General features: G+C 39.0%; 2 protein-coding genes across 3 annotated transcripts in view; both read left to right on the forward strand.

Moving 5' to 3' along the window:
* Positions 1–142: 142 nt before the first annotated feature.
* Positions 143–4,698, forward strand: LOC308386669 (uncharacterized protein). The gene is made up of 3 exons (XM_080866374.1): positions 143–1,742; positions 3,279–3,581; positions 3,814–4,698. The coding sequence occupies exons 1-3, from the start codon at positions 1,254–1,256 to the stop codon at positions 4,441–4,443; spliced, it is 1,422 nt and encodes a 473-aa protein (XP_080722500.1). The 5' UTR covers positions 143–1,253; the 3' UTR covers positions 4,444–4,698.
* Positions 4,699–5,663: 965 nt separating this feature from the next.
* Positions 5,664–27,272, forward strand: part of ttc3 (tetratricopeptide repeat domain 3) — a 29,521-nt gene continuing 7,912 nt past the window's right edge. For both annotated transcript variants that reach the window (XM_080866373.1, XM_080866372.1), the window contains exons 1-38: positions 5,664–5,760; positions 7,830–7,900; positions 7,995–8,031; positions 10,733–10,889; positions 10,978–11,059; positions 11,150–11,203; positions 11,440–11,572; positions 11,782–11,867; positions 13,717–13,811; positions 14,282–14,344; positions 15,512–15,566; positions 16,263–16,452; positions 16,636–16,660; positions 16,739–16,802; positions 17,530–17,554; positions 18,399–18,459; positions 18,612–18,699; positions 18,775–18,927; positions 20,321–20,401; positions 20,614–20,723; positions 20,820–20,946; positions 21,023–21,145; positions 21,230–21,331; positions 21,441–21,533; positions 21,626–21,690; positions 22,443–22,573; positions 22,699–23,019; positions 23,139–23,414; positions 23,495–23,538; positions 24,697–24,753; positions 24,844–24,923; positions 25,005–25,160; positions 25,255–25,852; positions 25,958–26,026; positions 26,495–26,638; positions 26,727–26,866; positions 26,965–27,033; positions 27,118–27,214. In XM_080866373.1, coding sequence (XP_080722499.1) covers positions 7,841–7,900; positions 7,995–8,031; positions 10,733–10,889; positions 10,978–11,059; positions 11,150–11,203; positions 11,440–11,572; positions 11,782–11,867; positions 13,717–13,811; positions 14,282–14,344; positions 15,512–15,566; positions 16,263–16,452; positions 16,636–16,660; positions 16,739–16,802; positions 17,530–17,554; positions 18,399–18,459; positions 18,612–18,699; positions 18,775–18,927; positions 20,321–20,401; positions 20,614–20,723; positions 20,820–20,946; positions 21,023–21,145; positions 21,230–21,331; positions 21,441–21,533; positions 21,626–21,690; positions 22,443–22,573; positions 22,699–23,019; positions 23,139–23,414; positions 23,495–23,538; positions 24,697–24,753; positions 24,844–24,923; positions 25,005–25,160; positions 25,255–25,852; positions 25,958–26,026; positions 26,495–26,638; positions 26,727–26,866; positions 26,965–27,033; positions 27,118–27,214 — 4,311 coding nt within the window. In that variant the 5' untranslated portion in view covers positions 5,664–5,760; positions 7,830–7,840. The remainder of the gene's footprint in view (positions 5,761–7,829; positions 7,901–7,994; positions 8,032–10,732; positions 10,890–10,977; positions 11,060–11,149; positions 11,204–11,439; positions 11,573–11,781; positions 11,868–13,716; positions 13,812–14,281; positions 14,345–15,511; positions 15,567–16,262; positions 16,453–16,635; positions 16,661–16,738; positions 16,803–17,529; positions 17,555–18,398; positions 18,460–18,611; positions 18,700–18,774; positions 18,928–20,320; positions 20,402–20,613; positions 20,724–20,819; positions 20,947–21,022; positions 21,146–21,229; positions 21,332–21,440; positions 21,534–21,625; positions 21,691–22,442; positions 22,574–22,698; positions 23,020–23,138; positions 23,415–23,494; positions 23,539–24,696; positions 24,754–24,843; positions 24,924–25,004; positions 25,161–25,254; positions 25,853–25,957; positions 26,027–26,494; positions 26,639–26,726; positions 26,867–26,964; positions 27,034–27,117; positions 27,215–27,272) is intronic.

The following is a 27,272-nucleotide window of genomic DNA, read 5'->3' on the forward strand; positions in this document are numbered from 1 at the left end:
CACTTTCAAACAAAGCAGTCAGGTACAAGGAATTTAAAAATATTTGTCTTGAAAAAGAGAAAAAGAGACCCAATCTGAAGCTAAAACAAGACCAGATGGACAGAAAAATAAAGCCTTATCAGACTCCAACAGTGAGATAAACACGGCATGACATCCACTTAAGTAATCTAATCTATTAAAGAATATTAATGAGATATTGGTATAAAGAACAGCAGGATGATGTCATAACAAAATGAAATTATTGGCTTATATGCTTTAACCACATTGATTCCAACATAAAAATAATTCAACTATTCTTTGTCTACAGAAAAGATAAACTTTCCTCTGCCTTGAGGCAAGTGACTGAAGAGACTACCAATGAGAGTGAAGGGTATGATTGATTGACACATGAAAGGATGGTAGAGGGTTACCTAGGCCCCCACTTTCGGTGGGGATGCCCTGACAGGCATTTAATAAATATTACTCTACTCCTCTACTGCTGCCATGTCTTCTTCTGTCCCTCATTTGTCCAGGTTCCACAAGTGTTTTTAGGGACACAGTGCACACCATAGGATATGAGCTAACAGATCTTGTGGAATCACCTTGCTAGTCCAAAAATACAATTTATCCCTGTCAAATGTCAAATCTTTGGAATTTCTTGTAGATTCAACTAAAGAAATGTGAACAAAGTTTTTTTTTTTAGAAGGAAGCAAAATGTTAAGAAATGAGATACAGTATACTGTGTGTATGTAGATAAAAGAGAAACAGCTCAAGCAGAACATTATATACAGAAAAATCACATTTAAAGTAACTTATTCTTTTTATACTGAATTTATACCTCAGCTCTTCAAAAGACACAAAAACCTCAGAGTTTTGATCATACAAATCTTAGATACAAACCATGAGAGGTATGGACTCCTTGCTTCTCTCCTTTTTGCCCCAGCAATAAAATCTATGAAAGATTTTTGACTTCAGTGATTGACTGAACATGATGAGAGTGATCTGACTACTGAGGTGAACCAGACTCAAAATCTTCAAGGATGAAGGGAAGTGAAACCAACCCACTGTTATGCTTCTCTTTAAGGGTACAGAAACTGCTTTCTTTGTAGAAATATAAATAGTTTGATGCTAAAATGAGCACCAAACCACCTGCTTCTGCTGTTCCACTCCTACTTCTGCACATTTAGAGACAGGAAATTAAAAAGCACACAAGAGAGTCACTGTTTGACTCAAACAGCTTTGCACCAACATAAAAAAGCTTTTTGTGCAGCTACATGTATGTGTGTAAAAACCTTGTTTTATTTGAGCAAATGGTTCGCTCATTAGTGTTTTTGCTCATGAGTTCTTTTATAGGACTGGCCGTGCTGATAACATCCTTCGGACTGGGTCAAATAAACACACAGTGGGTTAGAAACACTGATAACACTGAGCACACACAGACAGATTCAGCCATGATCCTGACGGGCCGCAGTTTGTGTCTTCCTTCTCGAGCCACCGTCCAGGAGCTCTTCTCGGTGGCTCAGGATGCCAGTATCATCCCTGATATCTCCTTGGATCCTGTTCTCACCACCTTCCTGTCGCTGGATTCGTCAGCAGCGTTGCAGCATCAGTACAACTTCTTACAGCGGAGCATGAGCATGGAGCAGCAGAGCACGTTCAACCTCAACCTGACGGCGAAGCTGGGGGGCAGCAGGGTAACCTGTGGAGGAGTGGGGGTTGTTGCTCTGGCTCTGTCCATGCTTTTTGATCAGGTTGCTCAACAGGTATGTAAAACTGTTGCATTTTGTCTAATGTTAGTGTGAGATTATTTTTTATTATCATCACTTTCCCCCCTCTTTGCTGTGTCTGTGTTCCCACTTTCACTTTACATCCTGTTTTAGTTTGAAGGTCCAATCTTCATGTGGTTTTGTTGCCTTTTTACTTCCTACACTACCCCCAATATTATACCTTTTACATCCTTCTGTCTCTTTGGTATATCATCCTTTCTCATTTCACTGTTTGTACAACTATAGAACCCTCCTTCCACCACAAAACTTTATTTTATTCATATATTTTTTTATGTCATACATAATTACAAATGTTGACTTCCTAAATGGAACTTCTGACTCGAAAACAAGAAAATGAAATGAAATTTTGAGGTATTAAGTCAAAATTTTAGGTTTTGTTTTTAGGATTATAGTTTAACATTTTCAGTTTTGTTTTGCCCACCATAAATAAATAAATACATAAAATGAAAAACATTTTATTTTGGGTTAGGACATCTTAGTTGGACAGTAGTGCAATATGTGACCATTGCACTTTAGAAATGGCTCATGATCAAAGTAGCTATTCATTTTACTTGAATTTCTTCCTTCCTAAAAACTGTCCCTACATCTAGTTTCTTACCTCTTACCCTGAGCACACAGGGGAAAAGGGGAAGCGCCAGTTGTTTTAAGAGATTTGATCAGGCAATCCCATGTCAGTAATAAAAATGAACCACTGGGCTGCTATCAGTGCTTGTAGGGTGGGTGCACAGCAGCCGGCCTGCAGCATGTTTAGTTATATCGAAAAAGAAAAAACAACTATATTGACCCATTGGGCAAATGGCCGGTATGCCCGATTAACAGTCCAGCCTGGCTTCAGCCACCCAGCCCATGACCCTAAAGTGCATAAGTGGAAGAAAATGGACCACAGACTAAACAGGGAGTGAGCAGAGGACTAACCAACCTTATGTGCTTGATAGTGTAATTAGATTACTTACATGAGTTAGCTATAAATATACTGGCAGTGGTTTAATGGTCTTGCAGCAGGAAGGTTCTGTTCTAAAACCTGTGGCATCTCCAAAGGGACAAACATTCAAATTCTGGGGCTTACATCTACTTTTGGAGAGTATTTTTATTTCCCTCCTGCACCAGATGTCTCAATTCCTAAAAGATATCTTGAGGACGAAGGAGAGTGATTGTGGATAGAGTTGTATCCTCTATGGAAGCTCCTTTTCTAAGCATTTGGAGAATGTGTGTCACTCTTTGCTCAAATGATGACTGCCATGCAGATACTTTGGTGTCATTTCACTCTGTTAGAAACCTCTCTAAGCAAAATGGACTACTGGAACGTACCCAAGGAGTCACAAATTCATGAAATAAAAAAGCCTTGTGTTTTTTCCCATTTTCCCTCTTTCTGGCTCTCTGTGTTTGGAGTTATGAGGTGTCTTTCTTTAATGTCTGAAGTACTCTATTGACACAAATACTACCTCATTTTCTGTCCGTGTTTGGGCCAGCGTGACAGTTTGTGTTATAAACTGTGCTTCGTATTCCAAACAGGTCCGAGCACAAGGATCAACAGAGGGTCCCTCGTTAACTCAACCATCCCGGCTTAAGAGGATTTTTGGCATCAGCAGCTCATCGAGAATCGGCTGGATTATCCACAGCTTCCTCACCCTTATCCCAGGCATCGCCAACAACCAGGATCAGATGGCTGAGACCACAGAGCTCTACGATAACTGGCTGAAATTTGAGCTTCTCGACCATTATGATAGGATGACCACAAGGAAGAGAATGAGTTCAGCGTCGATGCAGCAGTGGCTGACAGGAGCTGCAATTCACCTGCACATGAGAATCCACCAGGTCAGAACAGATAGATGAAAACACGTCCAGCTCAGGTTATGATAGTATGTGTTTACTCTAGTGCATCGGTACGCCTCTACATTGTAAAATCTGCTTCGTATGTAGGTAAGTGTTTACATCCCATATTGTAGGTTCTTTCTCTCCCTTTAGATGATGGCACAAAACCAAAGCTACAGAGAGCTTTGAGTGGGAGGTATTGAGTTGATTTTAAAGCACTTTCCTCTTCCCACAGGCCCGTCTGCAGTCTGTGCCATTAGGATCAGTTGAATCAATGCGCATTTCTTATAAGACGGGGTTAGGTCACCTGGTTCGGGGCTATACAGCCTACCTACGCGCAAACATCCAGGAGACTCCAGCTCCTGGTCCACAAAAACCAAGAACCAATGCTGCCAACAGACCTAAACATGCTAACACATCTACTATAACCAATATGACATGCTCCAACAGCCTCCTTGTTAATGGTAGCCAGGTTGGTCCAAGTAATAAATCTGCCACACCCAGTTCAACTGCAGGAATTAACAGAGGCTGTAAAACTGATGAAGCAGGTGGAGACTTTGGATTTAATGTCCTAAATGGAAGCAATGACACCACGATGACAGGAGACACCCTCTACACTTCATCCAGATACAGCAGGACGGAGGATGGCAGCATGCTTGGACTGTTAGTCATCGAGCCCTCGAGAAACGTGAGTCACAGTGTGCAGCATCACCCCTGTGAGTCTCCAGCCATACAAGAAGCTCTGGTGACTCGAATAATCAACGTGCAGGACCTGGAGAGCAACAGAAATTTTTTCCTGTATGCTGACGGAGTTTTTCAGAGCCTGCTAAGGCAGAGGGATGACTTCGAACTGAGGACAAATTAGACAAAAACAAATATCTGATTAGTCAGCCACAAAAACTAACACAACATTGTTACAGCCAGAAAAGCACAATTGTGTTTCCTATTTTCTACCAGTGTATTAAACTGGGTCAGTTACCACATATATAAGACCCTTTCAATACAAATTTCGCATGAACAGTATGAAATTTTTCACATAATTTAGGAAACAAATGAAAGTGTTTTCTTCAAATCGTCATCAAATGTCAAATGTCATTTCAAATTTGAACAGACCCTAATAAAAAACCTCACATTTGGAAAAAAGAACTAGTGACAGTTCTTAAATGGTATTGATTATTTTTCACAATAATGCAAACACAAACTATGTAAAATACTTTGAACATAAAATTCATAAAATTCTTAATCATAAAAACTATGGAAATGCAATTTTAATTCAGCTCTATTGCTGGATTGAGTAAACATGACAAGTTGTACCACAAAAGCAAAACTATTAGATACTAGTAGATAGTGTAATCCAAAGAGAAGACAATAAAAAATATAGCACACATTGTAATAAATGAAACTGAGACTAACCTAAACAAAACGTAACATTGTATACGAGAAAATTAAACTGAAACTTAACATTTAATTAGAATTAAAACTGAACTTCAATGAGCAGTTTCCCACTGGAGACTACCTGAAATGAAACTGAACTAAAAACAAAACTTAACAATTAATAATAATAAACGCAAATAAAACTGAAAAAGATAGTGTGAAATTTCATTATCATTTACTGAGTTACTTTATTTTTAACGTAATTTGTTTACCTAAAAATATAAATTAATAACAGCGCGTACATCTGTGGAGGGGCATCACCACTCCAATTGTACAGTTGTAGTTCAGCTCCGGATGCAGCAGGAGGCGCTATTCAACAGTGAATAGTAGTGAACGCAGCTAAACGGGTAAAATGATTTTTCTCTCCTTCTAGACAAAAAAAGTGCACATTTTAGTTTAGTTTATGTAAGCATAGTATTCATAATATTATTATAATATCATGACCGGTTTTGCTTGTAAGACGCTATGATTCAGCTAATGCTAATTTCCCTAACAGGTATTTTATTACAAAAAATTATTTTTAAAATAATTATATTTAATTTCGTAAGCTCTTTCACCAAATCAGGAAAAAAACCAAACAAACCCTGAAATAACAAAAATGTTTGTTGCAGGAAATTTACGCAATTCATTCGCGGGATCCGCCTACTTTGACGCATGCGTGTGTTAACCGCGCCTTCATTTCCGTACACTAGCATGAACAGGAGCAACGAGGGTTACTGTGAAGCATCCATACAGCAGTTATCATAAGGTACGTGTTTGAATTTCTGCTGTTTGTTATTTGTCCATAATATTTTATTTCCCCCCCAGTAAAAAAAACAACACCCAGCTACACTACGAGGCTGGCTGAGGCTGATGCTGGGAGGTGTCGCGCTAAAACAAAGTAGGAGAAAAAGTGTCAAAACGTTGTTGTACAGTCATTAACGTATGCCACGTTGTTAGAAAGTATGTGTAAGCTAAAGCTAATGTTGCTTACACTTACTGCATTGTGTTATATTTCCGCTACCAGCCGTTTAACATGGCTCTGTAAGCCACTACGTAGGTTAGCTCATATGCTACAGTGCTAACATTGTTATTGGGGCAAATTCCTGTGAGATTAGGTTTCAACTAGTAGGACAGTCCTCCATCTTTTTTGTTTTAGGTCGGGGGACCATGAGCTTCAAGCATTTCTAGTAATAACTCAGACTATACCTGGGGTTGCCTGCATATATATTGGGCATCACCTCATGATTTTCAGGTGTCTTACATGCCCGCTCTCTGCGTAATGGCCTTACTATGATGGAAGACTAGTTCACCACACCCGGTCACTGGATGTTCTGGAAATTGCAGTTTGGTTCTCAGTATATTCCCAAGTTGTGTAAAAAATGAATCCTTGAGAGGAGACTGCACGAGGAAGTCTGGTTCTGTTAGATAACACTGTCAATTGTATGTGTGGGTGTGGTGTTTAAAATCTTACTGAGCAAACAAAAGGGCAAACTCAGCCAGGGATGGCGACAGAGACAGTACAATATTGTCAAAAAGTCCGCTCATTCATTTCTATTTTGCTGGTAACCAGACTTTTATTTTTAGAGTTGTCTTGAGTAGTAGTTTTCCAGGTTTTTCTTTGGATTATTTTTTCACTCATATTCAGTCCAGTTCTTGTACCTGACCACAGTGATATTTGAGAAGTGAAATGAAGTTTATTGGATTTACAGAAAGTGTGCAATGATTGTTTAAACAATCAGGCAGGTGCATAAATTTGGGCACCACAAAAAAATTTATGAAATCAATATTTAGTAGAGCTGCCTTTTGCAGAAATTACAGCCTCTAAATGCTTCCTGTAGGTGAGAGTCTTGTGGTTGAAGGTATTTTGGACCATTCCTCTTTACAAAACATCTCTAGTACATTCAGGTTTGCTTCCCAGCATGGACAGCTCTCTTTAACTCACACCACAGATTTTCAATAAAATTCAGGTCTGGGGACTGAGATGGGCACTCCAGAGCGTTGTACTTGTTCCTCTGCATGAATGCCTAAGTGGATTTTAAGCAGTGTTTCGGGTTGTTGTCTTGTTGAAAGATCCAGCCCCAGCGCAGCTTTAGCTTTGTCACTGATTCCTGGATATTGGTCTCCAGAATCTGCTGATACTGAGGGGAATCCATGTGTCCCTCAACTTTGACAAGATTCCCAGTCCCTGCACCGGCCACACAGCCCCGCAGCATGATGGAACCACCAAAAACCAACCACCAAAAATTTGAGACAACTTAAGTAGTGGAATAAGAAGTGGCAAGCCTAAAAAAAATATCTATAGCGGATGAAGAATATCTGAAAGTCTTGGAAAACATCTGATTGGCAACGGCTTTATTTTTTAGTATGACAATGATCCCAAACACACTGCCAGTGCTGTAAAAATATACCTGGATAGTTTTTCACTTTGTGGTTTTCTATCAGTCTGCCAGTTTGGCCTTCCCAGAGCCCGAACCACATTGAGACAGCGTGGGATTATTTTAACAGAGAACAGAACAAAAGGCAGCTGACATTCAGTGAGATTGCAGGTTATGGTGTGATAGATTTTATTTTTTTTAAGAGCTTTTTTTTTCACATAATATCTAAATAGTTTGAACATTTTATTGCAGAGAGGTGGAGCCAAGCTTCATTAAATTGAACTAGATCTTCTCTTGTATGGTCAGTTGTGTTGTAGTTTCACTGTAATATAGACAGAAGCTTCTGCTTGTTGATTTGCATTTACTGAAGTAAATTCAAATCATCGGCAGAAATGTATTTACATCTTTTTAGCATGTACTGTAAAATTGGCTTTGGTGGTTGATGTGAATGTTTTTACAGAGCTGAACAAAATGTCAGATTCAGACTCTGATTCTGATAGTGGTGTCTCGGGCAGCACCAGAGCACCTTTGGTGAGTTAAAAATCTTTTAATAAAATGATTTACTTATTTTATTTTTCTTTCCTTTATGTCACTGATTAACATTTCCCCCCCTTTGGTCACTCAGAAAATGGAAGATATGGTTATCACCTTTCGTCCATCAGGTAAGAAGCTGCCCAAACAGTTATAAGGAATTAACCCTATAATACTAATGTTGAGTGATTTATTTTTTTTCACCCACATGATTTTCATTGTTTTTTCTTTTTGTGACAATGTACATGGGGAAATGAGTACTTTTTTTTGGTCAGGTATTGTTGTAATTTAATATACTTTTATGGGAAGTGTGTTTTATCAAGTAAATTATACGTAACATTAGAGGTAATGTTTCAGAACTGCAAATTGGTGTTCTAGAATTAACGTTACATACTGGGTCATCATAATAATCTGATAATAACTGTGTTCTTTCATGTCATATACCAGCGGTCCCCAACCTTTTTTGCGCCACGGACTGGTTTATGCCTGACAATATTTTCACGGACCGGCCTTTAAGATGTCGCGGATAAATACAACAAAATAAAACTAGTACAGGTACCGAAAAAAAAGATTTATTCATAACACACGTGAAAAGACCAGGAAAACAGAGTTAACGATAAAAACGATAACAAAATCGTGGCTCAAGAGTTGGGAGTTCGCCTTGTAATTGGAAGGTTGCTGGTTCGAGCCCCGGCTCGGACAGTCTCGGTCGTTGTGTCCTTGGGCAAGACACTTCACCTACCGCCTACTGGTGTTGGCCAGAAGGACCGATGGCGCGATATGGCAGCCTCGCTTCTGTCAGTCTCCCCCAGGGCAGCTGTGGCTACAACTGTAGCTTGCCCCCACCAGTGTGTGAATGTGTGTGTGACTGGGTGGATGACTGGGTGTGTAAAGCACTTTGGGGTCCCTAGTGGGGACTAGTAAAAGCGCTATACAAATACAGGCCATTTACAAAATAACGCTGAAAACCGATAAAAACCCTGAAAACCATACATTTCACAACTGAGCCTCAACTCTCGCGGTCCGGTACAAAACGACTCACGGACCGGTACCGGTCCGAGGCCCGGGGGTTGGGGACCGCTGTCATATACAATCAGTAATTTATTACATTTAATGTTGAGCAACCCTTTTAAATGACACCTTATGCAATAACTCAAATGTATAATATCATTGCTAATGAATAAAGTTCATGTTTTTACTTGCGTAAGTAAAAACATGCACTTACATTTTTTGACTCACTTGCATATTGCACTAATCTTAGAGCAAGGGTCACATCTTTGGTCTGCAGCTGCACATAGCCTCTTTGGTGTTAAAAGGGTGCTGTTTACTAAAGAGAGACTGTTAGTTTTGTCACTGAAAAGAATGAACACAGGTGATTTGACACTGACCCTTATATGCATTTGTAGGACTCTTCCTTTGATGAATTACTGTAGAATAAAGCAAATTCATCCCACCTGACCACCTCAGTTTTTCATAGAAAGATTTGGAGGCCTATAGAAACAATGTTTTCTCAGATAGAGGAGTGATGTGATATACCCGGAAATTATATACCCCGATGCAGCTGTTACAGTTTGCACCAGTTTATTTATCTAGGATAAGATAGGAGATGCTATCAGGACAGCTGTCTGGCTGATGTGGGTGGATGACTCAAACTGAGGGCGAGATGCCTCAACTTTGCATCATGTAGCTCCCCATTGAGTCCTCGCCCTGCATGTTTAAAACACTGCTGGTGTCGTAGTCTTCAATTCTGTCTTTAGATAGTAGAAAGCAGGATGAGCCTGTACCAAAACGATGGGAAAATTGGAGAGTACACAAAAGAAGAGAAACAGCTTTTGATCTGAAGCATACCACATTGTCTATCAAACATTATGGACACAATGTTATGTTTTGACCACATGTGACTGCCAGTGGAAATGAGTCACTAGTGTGTGCGATGATGTGACTACTGATAGAAGTAGCAGTACAGGGCTGTACTTTTAGGTCAGATTCAGAGAAATGCTGTAAAATTTATTGGAAGTGCTTCACAGTGCAAATGGCTAATGACCGAGAACATAGTGCAAAAGCAACCCAAGAGTCTCTCAAGGAAAATAAATTGGATATGCTATACTGACCAAGTCAGTCACCTGATCTCAGCTCAACAGAGGAGCTTTTCAGTTTCCGAAGCCACAGAGTGCCAGAAAACAATCTTCTTCAGGCAGTCACAGACTGCAAAGGAATTTTACACAAGTATTGAAAACAACACATATTCAGAAGTTTGTTCAAGTAATTTTGAGCCTGTGATAATCAGGTCCTGTATATAAAAAAGTAATGCAATACTTTTGTCACATCTTAATTGCTTGATCCACAGCGATGGTGCTCAGAGGCAAAATGACAAAGTTTTTGTCCAAAGATTTGTGGATCTGACTGTATAAAGCAGTGTCTCCAGTACAGATGTAACAATGAGAATGATAGAGGAAGCTTTAATAATATATTAAGTTCAATCACTGTAGTCCTATGTTGTGACCTAGACAATTACTATAGATATATTTTGTTACATGTACTTTTCTGAGTTCTTTTTTTTTCTCACTTCTTTTGTAGAGTGAGTTTTAGTTTGGTTACAAACTTTGGTTACAAACTCCTCTTATATATGCATTAGTTGTGACTGGATTTAACAGTGAAGTAAGTATTTTTGTTGAGTTTAGTTGTTCAAAAACAGTAATAATCACTAAAAACATTTTTTAATGTTTTATTTCCCTCTTTTAAGAATAATAGAATAATCATCCTATAATGTGCCATCTTCTGTTTGCTGTTGCTTAACACCTTGCATTGTTTTCTCCATGTGTTTTTTTCCAGAGGACATTTTTAATCGATGGTATGATATCCCTGTTGACAAAAAAAGAGAAGCAGTGCAGAGGATGAAAATTTGTTCCTTCTGGCTTCCCATTCTGCTGCAGCGTGATGAGTGCGGTACTGTTCGCTGGGCTATTGAAATAGGTCTAATCAGCGCAAAGTAAGCACAGTTATAATTACCTGCAGTTAATACCTCTTCATCATCAGTGTTTAAACTGTTAATAGAATGTGTAATGGTCTCTTTTCAGTGAAAACAACGATATAAATCTAAAGCACATAAGAAGAATAGAAATAGTAGAAACAATCTTCAGGGCCTTGGAGAGAGGATTTGTAAGTTAAATATGTCAGTCAGACACAGATAAGATAAGTCTGTAAGTCTCATTTTCTTTCTAACAGGTGCTTGTTTGTTCTCTCTCCCAGGTAAAAAGGAATGATTCAAAATATATTGTTCTACTTAGCAACAGGCTTAACTTGGTAAGTTTGGAAATGAAGAGCTCTAAAAAGTGACCAGTTTTTCATTTGATTTCTGACACGTGAATGTCAAAAGTCAGAGTTATTCACCAAAAATGTATTTTTGGTAGCAGGGTCTCACCTGATTACCTGTGTGTTTTCTGTTATTTTTGTTATTTTGTCCAAAATGGGTACAAATGTAATGCAGCTGTACAAACAGTGCTTATGTGTGATGGTGTGTTGACTTTGTTTGAAACCAGCGCAGTGCAGAGGTCTTGGATGATGCGTTTCGCTGGTTGCTGCGAACAGGAGAACCTGATATACAAAAGCAAATAACTGAGCTCAACTCTGGGCACACCTGCTTCACAGCTCTCCACTTCATCTTCACAGAGTGTAAGACACAGTATCTGCTTTTGAGTGCTCAGCTCTAGTAATTCCTGTGGGTATCTTTATGTGTTGAGTCTGTGATATTCATAGTTTTTTTTTTTTTTTTTTTTTTTTTTTTTTTTTTTTCCCTTTTCTAAACAGTGAACTGGTTTGTTGATAATTTTCTTTGACTTCGGTGGTGGTGTTTTAAAAGCTGAGACTTGTCTTTTGTTCAGATGCCAGGCTTATTCAGGATCTGGGAGGCAGCCAAGATAGGAGGATGAAGGAGCTGATGGCTCCACCGTTGGACTTTCATGTTGAGGTAAGAGCCACCACACTGTTTCTCATAGTCTCCCCCCCCCCCCCCCCCCCCCTCCCCCACTGGTGCCTGCTCAGCTCAACTGGACTCGCTTTTTAGGGTTTTTCATTAAGTGGTAGTACTTGGTACCAAATACTTTTAAGTACCTTCTTGCGCCGAAGTTCCAAGGAAGATGGCTCAATCTGGAAATGTGATGTCAACAGTCTGCAAGCCACTGTCTGGGCAATCAATAACGTCACTAAATGAGTCATGAGAGCTTTTGAAACCCGGCCATGAGAGACATGGCTGCACAAAAACCAACACCTTGGACCCAGAGTGTGACAAAAAGCCAGAAAGTGAGCAGTATTTATACCATCGATTCGACATCCTCCATTGCCACTTGTATCTCATTCAGATGACGTCGTGGGATTTTCGGTTGCGTTGCTATAATGACCAAAAACGAGTAGAGTTGAGCTGATTAGGTAGTAATGATAAATAGAATAGAATAGAATTCAACTTTATTGTCATTGCACATGCACAGGTACAGGGCAACGAAATGCAGTTTGCATCCATCCAGAAGTGCTTTAGTGATATAGATATATTACAATATATATTAGCAATAATATAGATATGTGAGTATATTACAGAAATGGGTCTATTATGGTATGTTATAATGTACACGGTATGAAGTATGTTGTGAATATTCTATAACTATAAGTATGTACAGGCTGTAGTGAGTACAAGCTATGTACAGGATATGAACAGGATATAAATATGAAAAACTATACAGAATATGAAATAAATAACTTTACAGAATCTGGGATATACAGCTATACAGAAATGGGAACTATGCAAGTTGTAAACAGTTGTAGGATTAAAAATTATCGAATGTACAGAATGATTATTTACACAGAGCTATACAGTAGTGCAGTTAAGAAAGGGGCTTCTGATACTTTGACAGTGTTTACCAGGAGAGGTGACAGGTTTGGAATATCAAGGATATTTTTTTGCAAACCAACAAAAGGAGAACCCAAGACCACAATGCAAAAAATGACTTGAAACCCAGATTAAAACCTATTGATGGTCAGACTATAAATTCCCAGGTCACTTCTACCCTCTCTCCCTGCCCCACTTCTTTTGGGCCTGTTTAGCTGCTGCTACTAAGCAGATTTCTGACATTGTTAAATTTTTACAGTCATCAGTGAGTTGCTCTTTAAAAAATTTAGTGGTAGTAGTAATAGTTTAACAAGGTTTCTAACTCCATCTTTATGGTGTTTTGAAAAGTATCCGAGTGCTTCACAGTTTGAATAAAAGCTACACATTAAAGATAAGTATCCATGTTCGAACATGGACATAAAGGCACATAATTATTCCAAGTTTATAACTTTAAACACAATGAATGTTGATCATATTGTGGCATAGCAAGTAAAACATCAAATAATTTAGATTGGGGACAAAAATCAAAAAGCTTAAAAATAAGCTGACACTGAATTAAAGGTAATCTGAAACTGAAACTTGGTTAATATAGAAATGGATATCCATTACCTCTGACTGGGATTTAAACTTATGTCAAGCTAACAGTCAGCTAACAGAAAAGAAGCCTGGTTATGTCGAACTTATTTCATACAGGACACCAATGTGCTGCATGCGTGTCCTCACGTGACCTTGCTCAGCTACAAATCTTGCTTCATTAGTAGAGCCCAGCAGGCAGTCTACTTGTTGTAACATGCTTGAAAACAACCTCAGACGCTCAATAACTTTAAAGTGCTTCCTCAATGGATTTAATGCTGTTTAAAAAAAAAAAAAAAATTTCCTTCCTGTGTTTGAATGCATTTCTCTACTGCCAGTGGAAATAAATATATTCCTCCCCCAGAAAAGTGAAGAGATGAAGAAGAAAGGAAACGAGCACTTTGAGAAACAGCACTATGAAGAAGCGGTGAAGTATTATTCTAAAGCCATCGAATATTAGTAAGTAATACTTCTCTGACATTACATTTTAGTGCCATGCCTTTACCTTATGACAACTGTGATACACTGCAGCACCATCATAGTGAGATGGATAAGGTGTCGGTCACATATGCCAAGAGACTGTTCAGTAACCACCGGCTTCTAGGGAAAAATGTATATTCACCTTGACTGGTTGGTGAATGGTTGCTGGCTGTTGACACCAATTTTTACCTTGTGACCTCCAGTAGCCACTGTCCAACCAGTGTGGGAATGCACCCCCCCGGCAACCACTGGTTGCCAGGGTGTTGTTGGCCGGCCATTAAGCCCATGTGACTGTGGCTGTACATTTCTTAATACAGCCTAAATATGTTGCTTGTCACTGAGTGTATTTAATCCATGGAAATATGTCAAAAAACATGTTCTACATATCTGTCCACTAAAAAGAAAAGTTGTTCCTTTTGTAGTTGAAATTAATTTATTTCTCTTCCCAGCCCTGACAATCACAAACTTTATGGAAACCGAGCCCTATCCTTTATCAGGTGTAAGAAATATCAGTAAGTACCACTCATTCTGGAGCACTTGCCACAGTTCTGTTTGATAAAAAGCAGAAAAAGCAATGCTTAATAAATTGATTATACCACCACCCAATGTAAGGTTGTAAATTTTAACTCACAGCTGCCCTAAATTAACAGCATTGGGAATTTTTATATTTCTGTAGTAGTTAATCAATAAGTGTGCGCAGTCTCATTAGTCAAAATCTTATTATTAATGCTAAAACATCATTTTTGTTAATCGTTTTTTTTAAATTTTCTGTTTTACAAAACAGCTGAGAGGATATTAAAACACTTTTTTTTCCTTTTTTTTTTCTTAATTGTTCACTTACATCCCTGAACAGAAAAATAATTTCAGTGGTTGAATGTTTTGCTTGATTAATTTCTGACTCCTCAGAGATATCCAGCGCTCCGGCTCAAATTTGGGTATAAAAATATGAATTTGGTTCATTTCTAATATATTTTGTGCTCTTATTTTTATGGTGAGTGGCCTAATAGGTTTGTTAAGCACTGTACGTTTCCTGTTGATCTTTGTGTCTTTGTGTACTTTCTAGCCTACTTGGCACCCTATTTAATTAATCTTGAGCTAAAGTCAATATTTAACTGAAACTGGCCTTTTTAAAAAGCTGTTAGGCTGACAGATGTTTTAATACCAACTTTCTTTGTGTAGGAAGTCACTTTTGTCTTCAACCAAGACAGAAGTGACCTAAACCAAAGAATAAGTGGACTTTCTATTTATTCTCAGCGAATAAAAAAACAGACATGTTCTAAAAGGTTTGCCATCCATCTAGTTCAAATACACATGAGGACATTATTACCCTTATCTGATACTCCAAAAAGTATTGGAAGCACTTACGCATAACAACCACACGCAGAAACACATTCATCAGATTTTTTAAAAACAAGTTGTTGTATGTAAAACCAGCGTTGCTGGAGCTTTAACCTCTCCACATTTGATCCTCTTCTCTGTGTACCTGGATAAGTTGAAGTTGTGCCCGAAACTTACTGAAAACAACTTGTCATAAATGCTTTCACTTTGCACCTGTGATTGTTGTAAAACTACGCCACACCCATTCTGAGGCGTGTTTTACTGCAGATTGTTTTTGCGAAGCAGAGCAAGTCACAAGCTCGTGGATCTTTCGATCCAAACTTTTTATTTTTACTTTTCAGAAAAGCGGTCGGCGATGGAAAACGTGCCACTCTGATTAAACCTGTGTGGGCAAAGGTATTTGTCTTAATTATAATCTTTGTTTGTAATGTTCTGAATTCATATTCAGTAAAATAAATTTCTGCTCCACTGTTGCTTTCATTTCTGTTGAGTTTCTGTTATTAGAGTAGACTGAAGTCTGTGTCACAACAGATTTTGATTACTTTTCTTTGGATTAGTTTTGTTTTTGCAAGTTGCACCGTGACCAGATGCCTTTAGTAGTCATCAACAAGTGCATAGCATAATTCTGGCTGGGTATTTAACCACCTCTCTTGGTAGAGTTCATTTAGATTGGTTGGTTTCCTGGCACAGTACCGGCTTTTAAGAATAGTCCAAACATTTTCAATGGAGATGAGGTTGAGGCTTTGGGAAGGCCATTCCCAGAAGCTTAATGTTAGCCTGCTTTATCCATTCCAAAACATTGTCCTGCTGGAACACCCAGCTGTGTCCAAGTTTCAAACATCTAGCTGCTGATTTGAGGTGAAGTGGAAGAATTTGGAAGTAGTCATCCGTCTTCATTATTCCATCCACTTTGTGCAATGTACCAGCAAAACAGCCCTAGAGCATTATACTGCCACCCACCATGCTTGTAACTTTGTGTTTGGCTTTAGTGTACAGTACCTTATCTGAACAGCAACACTGAGCATTATTATGTGAACTGTGTGAGCAAACAGCTGCTGTGATGAAGAAATCCTCTTTCTTGTTTTTGTACAGGGTCACTACCGTTACTGTGAGGCCTTGTTCTCCTTGGGACACTATGAAATGGCAATAAAAGCAAATAAGTTGGCCCAGATGCTCTGTAAAGATGACCACGAGGGAGTCAAAGATCTGGAAACGCAGTTCTGCAAATACACAACGACACATCCAATGGCTCATCCAGGCCCACCTCGAGGATATGTCTCAGGTAAACTTAAAAACCCTGTCTTCTTACAGTGGCTAATGGCAAAGGGTTATTGCTTTTTTTGTTTTGTTGTTGAATGTTTCCACTTTTTACCTTCCAATTAAGATCCTGTTATTGGTTTTAGTGAAAAAATAATCTGTCATATCCCTCCAAATTCAAACTGATATTTCTGTTCTCTGATTTCAGCTGGACCACTAGAGCAAGGTCAAAGGTATGTATGTGCTTTGTGCATTTGGTAATAACCGCTAGTAAAATTCTTATTTCATGCAGTTTTATTTTTTCTTCACAGTTTAAGACTCGGCCTCGTGACACCATCTCATAAGAGTCATCCAGCTGCCAGCACGTCCCCAAAGGTTTGTAACGCATCATTTGAGGTTGTCAGTAAAGCAGAATAATAAATTAGTTTGTTAGGTAAGGATAAGATTTTTAAGTATTTTTGTCGAAATATTAAGTGAATTAAATCTTTAATAGAGTGGTTTAATTGATAAACGATTAATAGTAATTCTGATAATCCAGTTTTCAATCAAAAATGCTGAACAAAACCTTAATTCAGGTTCTTTTTTGTATTTTGTAATCAAACTTTAGTTTTCAGTCTGTTTGTCTAAGATAAAAGGGGAAATGTCAAAATATTGATATTTTAATACAGAAGAGCTTATATGTGAAAGAAAAATGGAAGTGGCAAGAAAGAAAATGAGTAACAGTATTTGTAATGTTTATTTGTTTTTTTTCTTTCAATTAAGTTTTTGTTTTAAGCGTTTACATTTAAGTTGACTTTGATTTCGGTTTTTGTTTCAGTTTCTTATTTCAGTGTTCTGTTTCTTTCCTTTTTTTTTTTAATTCTACGATTGATTATTAATTCCTTTTTATGCATATTTGTAAGTGTATATGTATTGATAACTATGGTCTCATGATCTTCAGCTATAGATGTTCTTTGGTATCGATTTAAATTTTAATGGTGGTGGTTTTAAAAGAACATTCAGATGATGAAAATTTGCAGCTTTAGTTTTGTCACATTTTAAAAGTATGACTCATGTTTTGTTGCTTAATTTTAGAGTTGATATTTTATTTGTGTGTTAACAGGTAGTAAACATGGACAAGCAAACAAGTGAGTGTGTTTTCATCCGTTTGGTTTTTATCTTTCATCATATAGTTGCACTTTCCAGTATGGAAAACTAACCCTTTGAGGCTCTGAGGCTTATTTTGAAGTTTATTGCTAAATTGCCACATGACATGAATATGTATGATGACCATGAAGTGATACAAATTTAGGCTTATTTGCAGTTGATGACATGAATAGAATCAAATTTGAGTTGCTGTGAATTCAGATATTTGTTGTTCAAATCAGTGAAACCCATCAGCTGTGATTCTGACAGACTGTTGATTAACTCCTGACAGCACTCACAATCAGAAATTGAGGCCTTTTTGATGGTGTTCGAGGGCAGCTGGCTCAACTTGGCTTTAAAAAAAAACTTGGAGAAAAGTGAAGAAAGTTACAGGACCGTTTGGTCACTTTTATAAATGTTTTGATATCTGGAATATAGTTATATCTCTTCTTGTTGCTGTTACTCAGCTGCTCAAACATAACTGCATTCACATGAGTAAATCAAGGTGAAACTTTGCTTCCTCTTAGGAGGATCAGAAATCAGATTAGGCTTTACTTGAGTAACAATTGAATATATTCCTTATTTAACATAAACTGGGCCTTGCTGCAGCCACTCGGTCCATATTCTGGCTGAAACAAACTTGTTGACTCCCTTTCTGTCCCTGTCAGTTTAAAGCAGTCTGAGGCACTGAGCTCTGGGACTCAGAGATTACCTGTATAAACACTGATGGCCTTAGTTAGAATTTTGTATGTTTAATATGAACTTTGTAAGAGTTTGTGTGTGTAAGATAGGAAATTTGGAAAAAGCAGAAAAGGTCCACTTTAAAGTCTGATATTCTCTCCCAAGGAAAAACTGAAAGGACTCCACAGAAGAACAGCAACAGTAAAGACCTTAAACCATCTAAAAGGTTGGTGAAAACACTACTATTAATAACCCATAAAAACTGTCTCACTTTTCTACCACAACCTTTGGCTCCATTGGAGAGTACTGTCAAGCACAGAAAAACAACTTCAGCAGGGGAAATGTTTAAGCATAATTTAAAACTTTTGTGTTCTGAAGCGAGCCGCTTTCAAAGAGTGAAAAGGGAGAGTCCAACGCCACAGCAAAGAAGAAATCAAAGAGCAAAACTAGTCATCCTGGAAAACAGGTAAGTTTCTCACATTTAGCACTGCTTCAAAGTCATCAGCAGTACCGTTACATAAAGTGGCCATCCTCTGTTCAGAGCCAGGTAGTGGTTGACGGTAAAGCCGACAGATTGAAAGAGTTCAGATCTCTGGTGGAAGATGCTCACACTGCAATGGCTGACCTCCGTACCCGCAACGCAGAGCAGGCCTTCAGCAGGGCGCTGACCTTACTGGAAACTGTAACAACCAAGGTAATATTAGTTCTTACTGTGGCTAAACTAAAGTATGCTAAAGGCTAAAGTATGAATCCCAATGAACTCCAAATACAAAAAAATGTGTCAATAGTTTTAGTTTGTCTGCAGATTTGCAGTGTTGTGTACAAATTTTCGTTTTTTCCACATTTCTCACACTATCATCATCATCATCATCATCATCATCATCATCATCATCATCGTTTATTTGTATAGCACTTTACGAACACACCAGGCAGACCAAAGTGCTGAACAACACAGATCAAAACAACAACCAAATTAAAAATACCATAAAATCATTACATACAATAAAATAAATAAGAAGGTGTCAGTTTCCTACAGAGTTAAAAGCCAGGGAATAAAAATAGGTTTTCAATCTGGACTTAAAGACCTGCACTGATGACGCTTGTCTAATTTGGAGGGGAAGGTTATTCCAGAGCATCGGAGCCGCAATTGAAAAGGCACGGTCTCCTCTGCATTTCAGCCGCGACTTAGGGACCGACAGCAGCAGCTGCTCAGCTGAACGGAGCGAGCGAGGAGGAACATGTGGCTTCAGCAAATCAGATAAATAGACAGGAGCCAGACCATTTAAAGATTTAAAAACCAATAAAAGGACTTTAAAACGAATCCTAAATTCAATGGGAAGCCAATGCAAGGAAGCCAGAACCGGAGCGATGTGATCGAATTTCCTACTACCGGTTAAAAATCGCACCGCCGCATTTTGCACTAACTGCAGGCGTGACTACACTGATCCTTTCTAGAGATGATGACATAACACTGAAACGAAACTTAACTGGATTATTTGTCTTTATGTACATAGCACTCTTCATACGCACATACAGACCAAAGTCCGTCAAAGTGCAAGATTTTAAAAAAGAAAAAAAGGATGGCAGTAAATAAAATCTTGCAGAAAACTTTGAGAAATATTTTTGTCTTTGTAAAAGTCAGAAAAATTAAAAGGCCTAAGATGTAAATTGAGGATAATAAATGTTTTTTATCTTTTTTTTTTTTTTTTTTATTTAAAATTGGGATTAAAAATGAAAAGTTTCTGTTTGAAATTAGGTCGAGGTTCTTAGATTTTGCCCCAGTGAGTTGTTCACTGTGGTTAATTGCTGATTTAGAGCAGGGAGCCTATTCTGGCGAGTCACTTCCTTCCTCTTCTACCATGCTTCCTCTCACTTTTCATTATAAACAATTTAAGAAGAAGAAAAACCCAATAGGAACCTGTGAGATTATTCAACTCTTCTTGTGAGGAAGAAACTAAGTTTCTGCTCCCCTAAGCTGTACAAACAATTACTTTTGAAGCACTAAGTAAAGGTTTTAATCTTAATCCTTTTAGGTGATTTACAGTTTCAACAGAATGATTAATGTCCTTTCTTCTCCTTCTTCTCAGGAACTTGGACTTTCAACAATAGATGAGCTGTTGTTACTGTTTGGCCATGCGTCAGCCCTGATACAGATCGGCCGGCCGGAGGTAAGTTTTAAGCAAAGTGGTCAAATTTTATTTTTTGTCAGAAGCACAACTCTGCACCAGGGACTACAGCTAAGTCACCGTACATCCTTGTTGCAAAAAGAAGTCCTGATTGATAGATAAAGCAGTTAAGGCAGGAAATATTTTCAGTAGCAAAGTGGAACAAGGTGGACTTTGTTGCATTCACTTCATATGTGGTTGTTGTTCATATGTAGGAACTGACAGGAGCAGAAAAACTGCTGGAGAAGATCAAATCATACGACGAGAGGACGTTTCAGTGTCTAGTTTACTACGCCTTTGGCAAGCTATATCTCAGGGAGAACAGGTACACAACTAACATCAGTTAACAGCAGTTTTGCCACTGATTCTGACTTTTGGATTTTCAAACTGTACAATGTGTGGATTCTTCTGCTTCTGGCAGGTTTGCAGTAGCTCTGGAGCAGTTTTTAGATTCCCTGCAGATGGTCAAGAATCAAATAACACCTGGTAAACTCACCTGGCCTTTGACAAAAGAGATTGTCAAAGAAACACAGCCAGACTGTTTCAAGGTGAGTCTCAGGTGCTTTATATTTTAACAAATGTGTGATGTGAATCAAGCATTGCTCATGTTTTCTTTCGTTTTAGGAAATTCTGGAAGATGCTATAGAGTTGTGCAAGTTTCCTCCCCTTCCTGATGCCATTTGTCGCCTTGACAAATGTCTTTGCCCAGTGAAAGCTGAAATCTACTTTACTGACCCAGATTTTAAAGTAAACAGCATCCAGTCAATTTTTCACAGTTTAAAGAAAGATAGAAAAGATGGAAACCATAATGTTTTTTTCTACTTTATGAAGGGCTTCATTCGGATATGCTGCTGTGAGGACTGCACAGTTGAATATCACGTCACATGTTGGAAGACCCTGAAAGCATCAGCCTTCTCAGAAAAGAGTGAAAAGGTGAATTTAGACCTTGTTACATCATCCTTCTGTGTATTCTGTTGCTTTCTTGTTATCATGAAGCTACAATTTCCAGCTGTGAACAAACCTACTTGTTTTTGTGTTGCAGGATTTGCTGCAAGAAGCTTGTTTGACTCCAGACTGCATCGGTCAGATCTGTAGTATAACAATCTTTTGTCCGACGGGCGTGGTGAAGTGTAAGGTGAGAGGCGAAAGCTCTTTGAGGGGGTGGCGTAGAAACTCTGGTCATGAGTCACAGAGTTGTTGTTGACTTGAGTTCTTCTGTCTTTTCAGTTTGAAGCTGCAGTCCCCAAACCGCAGACTGTGAAGAAGCCAAAGGTGAATCAGAAATGTACAAGGTGAGGCTGAAGTTACAGAGTTCATTCTAGATGTTTGTGAACTTAAGAAAAAATTAACAACTATGTAGCTACTAGCTAATAATTACCAGCTAGATGTTCTGGTTATTTCACACTCTTGCTTATACTTTAGTGTCAGCAGCTGTTTTGGCTGTAGCAGGGACTCGGTAACTCCCTCTTGAATTTATAAAGTGACAGTGTGTCCGTCTCACACCTACAAGCAGCTGACTCCTCTGCATGCCTGTCCTGTGTGTTCACTTAAAGCCAAGCTCAAAGATTTCCCTGACCAGTAAGGGCTTTTAAACACCCAAATTGCAATGACTGCCAAAGATGCTCGTTCAGTCACGTGTGAGACCGGTGTGCTGATTTGTTTTTTCTGACATTCTTAAAATTTGCGTCACAGTATCTGCAGAGCTCTTCTATTTCAAACGGCTCAGCTACAAAGTGTGATTCAGTGTAGGAGTTACAAGTTAAGTGTGTCTACTAAAAAAATCTTGGACAGGTTTGAGTCTCAGTGAACACTGGCCGTCGCCAGTATTTTTATTATTTTGTGTTTAACACTTGGCCTGATGTTCACACGCACAATGAAATTCCAGTGAATGCATCAGGGACTACTCGGAGTTGATTCTCTCTCCTAGAATACTTCAACAAGCAGATCGGAGAACCTGGGGATCGAACCATGACCGGAGTTTTATGATTCACATTCACGTGCAGCTGCTTTCTGAAAATCTGTACTACTTCTTGCTGTTTTTCAGTCTGAAGAAGTTAAAATCAAAGGACGAGCACAAGCTAAGGAGGAAGCAGCATAAAGTGTCTTTTCAGGATAAGGAGGATAAGCAGATTCTGCAGCAGCAGCAAGACTCGGCAGCTCCGAGTCAGCAGAAAGGTGCCTCCTGTAGCTTTTGTTAAAATTTTTGTTAAAAAGGTTTCCTTTAGTTAGAATTTAACATTTTGACTTTTCTCAACCCAAACACTTGTTGATTCACCTTTTGTCTGTTTCCCTTGTTTCAGTCTGGTTAGTGTACAGAGATCGAGTTCTTCTGCAGATCAACCAGAATGTGGAGCTTCTGAGGGGGGAGAATGGCCTCCATATTTCTGTTCTCTTCAGCAGTCTGAAACCCTGGTTGGAGCTGGACTTTGCTAGGGGGAACCAGCTAGCTGGAAGGATGCTGAACTGGCAGCAGGAGCAGCTAGAGACTTTAGGACAAGTTGCTGAGCTGCTGCTGGAGAGGAACAACCGGGTTTTGGCTCGTGTATTTATCCAGGAGCTCAGTAGCTGTGTGAACATAAATCCCAAACTCAGCAATTGGGCGCACCGGCTCAATGATGGAGGTTGGTGTTTATCCACTTAATCTGATACTCTGAAATACGTGTCAGAAGAGTTTCTGTTGCATTACAAGTGGCTTTTTAAGGTATTCATACTGTTAAATGGATTACTGTTTCTTCTGCAGGTCTGAATGCTGCCCAGAGCTTCATTGAACGCTACGCAGGACGCTTGGAGCAACTGGACTTGTCTCTTCTGCTAAAATTTGGACCTTTGCAGGATATGATTATAGAGAAGTTGGGCACGAGCCCGGAGTTATTTTCAAGCATTGGCTTAACTGTGACTGAATACCTTAAACAGGCCCCGCCACATGACATGAGGCTCTTTATCTGGACTATGGACGAGCATAGGGATGAGTATGTCTCCTGCCACACTATTCTGGATGAATATTTTGATATGTTGGGTGAGTATTTTGAGCTCGACTAACTTTTGATTGGGAGAGCCTTCATTTTACCTCATGATTTTATTTTGTTTGTTTTTCAGATGGGCATTGTTCGGTCTTAAAAAAGTCAGATGAAAGTCAAAATGTAAGGTTTTTGGAAATCTAAAATATATCTGGCTGCAGGTCTATAAACTTAAAGGATTAGTTTGACGTTTTCAGAAATACACTGGTGGTGAGGAAAGTACTAAAACTATATTTTAGGGTGTTTTGAACAAGCACTTGGTGAGAGTGGGAAGGAAAAACTCCTTTTTAGCAGGAAGAAACCTCTGGCAGTACCAGGCTCAGGGAGGGGCAAACATTTGCCATGACCAGTTGGAGTTGAGGGGAGGGTAAATGGGACAAAAGGCCTGTTTGTCCTCTGCCTAAAACAGTACATTTGAGCTCCTCCCCTTTGAACCTGATTTATTCTGATTGGCTACCCCTCCCAAACTGAAGGTTTAAACAGCAGATGGGACTCGTGTGTGTGTGTGTGTGTGTGTGTGTGTGTGTGTGTGTGTGTGTGTGTGTGTGTGTGTGTGTGAGAGAGACCGATATTAAGGAGGTCTTTACTTAGTACTATCACCATAGATGATTTAGAGCAGGGATTAGTTGTGGATTCTCAAAATGAGCACACAAGGACTTTTCGCCATAAGCCTCATATACACATTAATATAAACTTTTTCTTTTCTAAACCTTTGAGTGCTTTCTAACTATCACACACACTCAATTGGAGGCACGGTTGAGTAATGGCTGCCACAACGTTCCTTTTGTCCCGTCTCCTTTCCCTTACCTCCAGTTGTACATGGCAGATGGCTGCCCCTCCCCGAGCGTGATTCTGCCAGAGGTTTCTTCCTATTAAAAGGGAGTTTTTCCTTTTCTCTATTGCCAAGTGGTTGCTCATTTTTGGGGTTTTCTCTCTGTTATTGTAGGGTCTTTATCTTACAATATAAAGTGCCTCGAGGCGGCTGTTGTTATCATTCGGCTTTGTATAAATAAAATTGAATTGAATTGGGAGCACATTTGTAGTAGTACAATTAAGTATTTACCTGGTCATAGGTAAATGCTGCATTTAAAGAGGTAAATACAGCACTTTATTGGAAGTCTTGGCTGAAACCTTCAACTTGGTTTGTCCACACAAGTAATTTCCTCAAATGTCAAACTATTCCTTTTAAAGTGAACTGATTTTTCTCAGTAACAAACATGGAGTAGACAACACCAAACTGGAGCTTTAGTTTTATGCTCATCACACTTGTTCTTCCTTCAGAATTCTCCTATCAAAGCTAAGAGTCGAGGCCGGAAAAAGAAACAGAAAGAGCCAAAGGTCAGAGGTTGCAATATTAGTTGTTGCATGTAAGAGGAATTAATTTATGCAGCGTCACACTAAAATGTTTCTTCCTTGTTTTCCTCTCAGGGTGTTATTGTTTTGTCTGGGATGAGAAGTGTTAATCCAAGGGATGAGTGGGACCAAGAGTTTTTTGAAGATGATTCTTTGTAAGTTCCTTTGTCTTCATGGACATGCAGAGACTGTTTTAGCTGAAACTTGTTGGTAACAATCAAGCTTTCTGTCTACAGATCATTCCTTGACACGCTCGATTCGTTCACTGTGCCGAGCCACCTTCGAGACCAAGTGGCGGAATTTGAGGATCAGTATGACAGCAGGAGACACAGAAGTCACTATAAACATATTTTGGACAACAACCCTGACTCAACAAAAGAGAGTTTGTATGAGTAAGTGCAAACACATTAAAGAGGTTACATTTACGCTTTCTTATGTGAGCATATGTAAGTGCGAGTAATATTTGGACTGTCTGTCCCCCTGCAGCTACTTTGCTCAGATCTTGGACGAACATGGTGCCCTGGTAGCTGAAGACCCTCTGCTGGTGGGTGAACTTGAAAATTTCCCTTCTGAGGCTAAGCGAAAGATCGAAGCAGCTGGGGGCTTCGAGCCGTTTCTCCTGGACTCCCTTCGCTTCATAAAGATCGGGAGGTGTATTGGCCTGGCGAAGCATGCAGTGTCCCTGCAGCAGGCTGAACGTGGAGCCAGCCTGGACGATCTGGACGAAATAGCTGATCTGGACGATAACTCTGAATCTCCTGTTTTGTATACAGGCGATGAAACTAGTTTCACAAGCTATATGCATGACTATTCATCTGCACAGACTGAAGGCTATACAGTGCTCCCAAATCCTTATGCATCTGGTTTTCAGCCCCTATACCAGCCAGTGATTGGGTCCTACTTTGCTTGGAGTAACGGTGATGATCAGGAGCCAGACAATAACTTTTCACCCAATGGCTACGAGGATCTGTATCTTGATCCCTCTGAGTTTAACCGTGGAGTTTGGGAAACTAATGCAACTTTGGGGACATCGGTGACAACCAATGAGATCTTTTTGAGCCATGCAAGCCATGCAGCAGTGCAGGTCAACACCAACACATTTGTTTCTTTTAATTAACTAAGTGGAATATGTACATAAATACACACTGCTATGTGTCTGTCTGAAATGTTGTGTTTGCTGTGGCCTCAGACATGCCAGGAGGCCATGAGGAGTGTAGCGGTGAATACGGAGCTTCATGAGGGCTTTGAGAAATCCCAGGTCAGTCACAGTTTTTCCCATAAAAGGAAAGCCTCCAGCAATGTGATTCATAGCAAGTATTTTGTTAGTGGAGTTTTATTTACTGAAGCTTAAAATATTCAGTAACACTTTACAATATGGCTAAGACTAAGAGCGTAAATCCCCTGTAATTAAATGTAATTTTGAGGTATATTTATAAATAATAATAGACAAATATTTAAAGGTAAGTACACTAGAAAACAAGACAGTTGTTACAGAAAACAAAGAAATAAATAATTATACTGTGAGTAAATATAATTAATAATAATAATAGTAGTAGTAGTCTTATCTACTGCACAAATTATAAGTGCTTAACATCTGTTCCAGTCTCGCACTGAGAGAGACTATAAGTCACTGTACTTGCATGGATTCAATGTAAAATATGAAGATTTACTAGTGTTACTTCAGTATTTACAGTAAGTTGTCGTTTACTGTTCATATTTTCTCCAGGGTGACATCAACAAGCAAGAGAAGAGCAACAGGTCGCTGGAGCAGCAGATCAAGAAAATGACAAATGACAAAGTAAATGTAGGCGAGAGAGAAGACGTCGTTTTACTACAGGAGGAAGTGCAGAAGATCACAGCCAATATTCAAGTAATTTCAATACATTTGACATTTACAAATGTCATTAGCTGAAACTTAACGTGTCTGTATTTTAATTAATAATTTCTCTCTCATCAAGGTAACCAATAAGGAGCTGACGCTGTTCCAGCAGAAGCTAGAGGATGAGGTGAAGAAGGACCAGAAGGAGAAGAAAGCCAATCAGGAAGCACTGAGGTCCCTAAAGCAGGAGATAGAAGAACTGTTGGAGCAACAAGGGAGGTAAGACTTTAAATCTTATCTTAAATCATTCTCTGTGTCGTGGCTGCTCTTACATTAATCTCTAAATTTCCTCAATTTTGTGGTCTTTTTATTTGTAGACTTGCCCAAAGCATCCAGGAGAAGAAAACCAGCTATGAAGCCAAGCTGAATGATTTCTTGGAGCTAAGGTAAGACAGGACAATGAAACTTAAAGTGAAAGTTTCTTTTTCTTCTTTTTTTTAAGATTCTCTCTCACCTTTTTTTCCCTCCAGTAATCAGTTAGCAGCTGAAAAGATGAGTCTGGAGGATGAGATCAAACGATGTAAAGCCTTGATTAGCTCGGCCACCAGGAGGTCTCACACAGCTCTGGTATTGCCTACACTTTGATACATCTTATTTCTGACTACATATGTTGATGTTTTTCAAG

This window comes from Rhamphochromis sp. 'chilingali', assembly GCF_963969265.1.
Source record: "Rhamphochromis sp. 'chilingali' genome assembly, chromosome: 19".
Classification (NCBI taxonomy): domain Eukaryota; kingdom Metazoa; phylum Chordata; class Actinopteri; order Cichliformes; family Cichlidae; genus Rhamphochromis; species Rhamphochromis sp. 'chilingali'.

Coding starts and splice junctions, on each gene's coding strand:
- LOC308386669 (XM_080866374.1), top strand. CDS start 1,254: ATGTATGTGTGTAAAAACCTTGTTTTATTTGAGCAAATGGTTCGCTCA. Junction 1,743..3,278: donor TTGATCAGGTTGCTCAACAG/GTATGTAAAACT, acceptor TATTCCAAACAG/GTCCGAGCACAAGGATCAAC. Junction 3,582..3,813: donor TGCACATGAGAATCCACCAG/GTCAGAACAGAT, acceptor CTCTTCCCACAG/GCCCGTCTGCAGTCTGTGCC.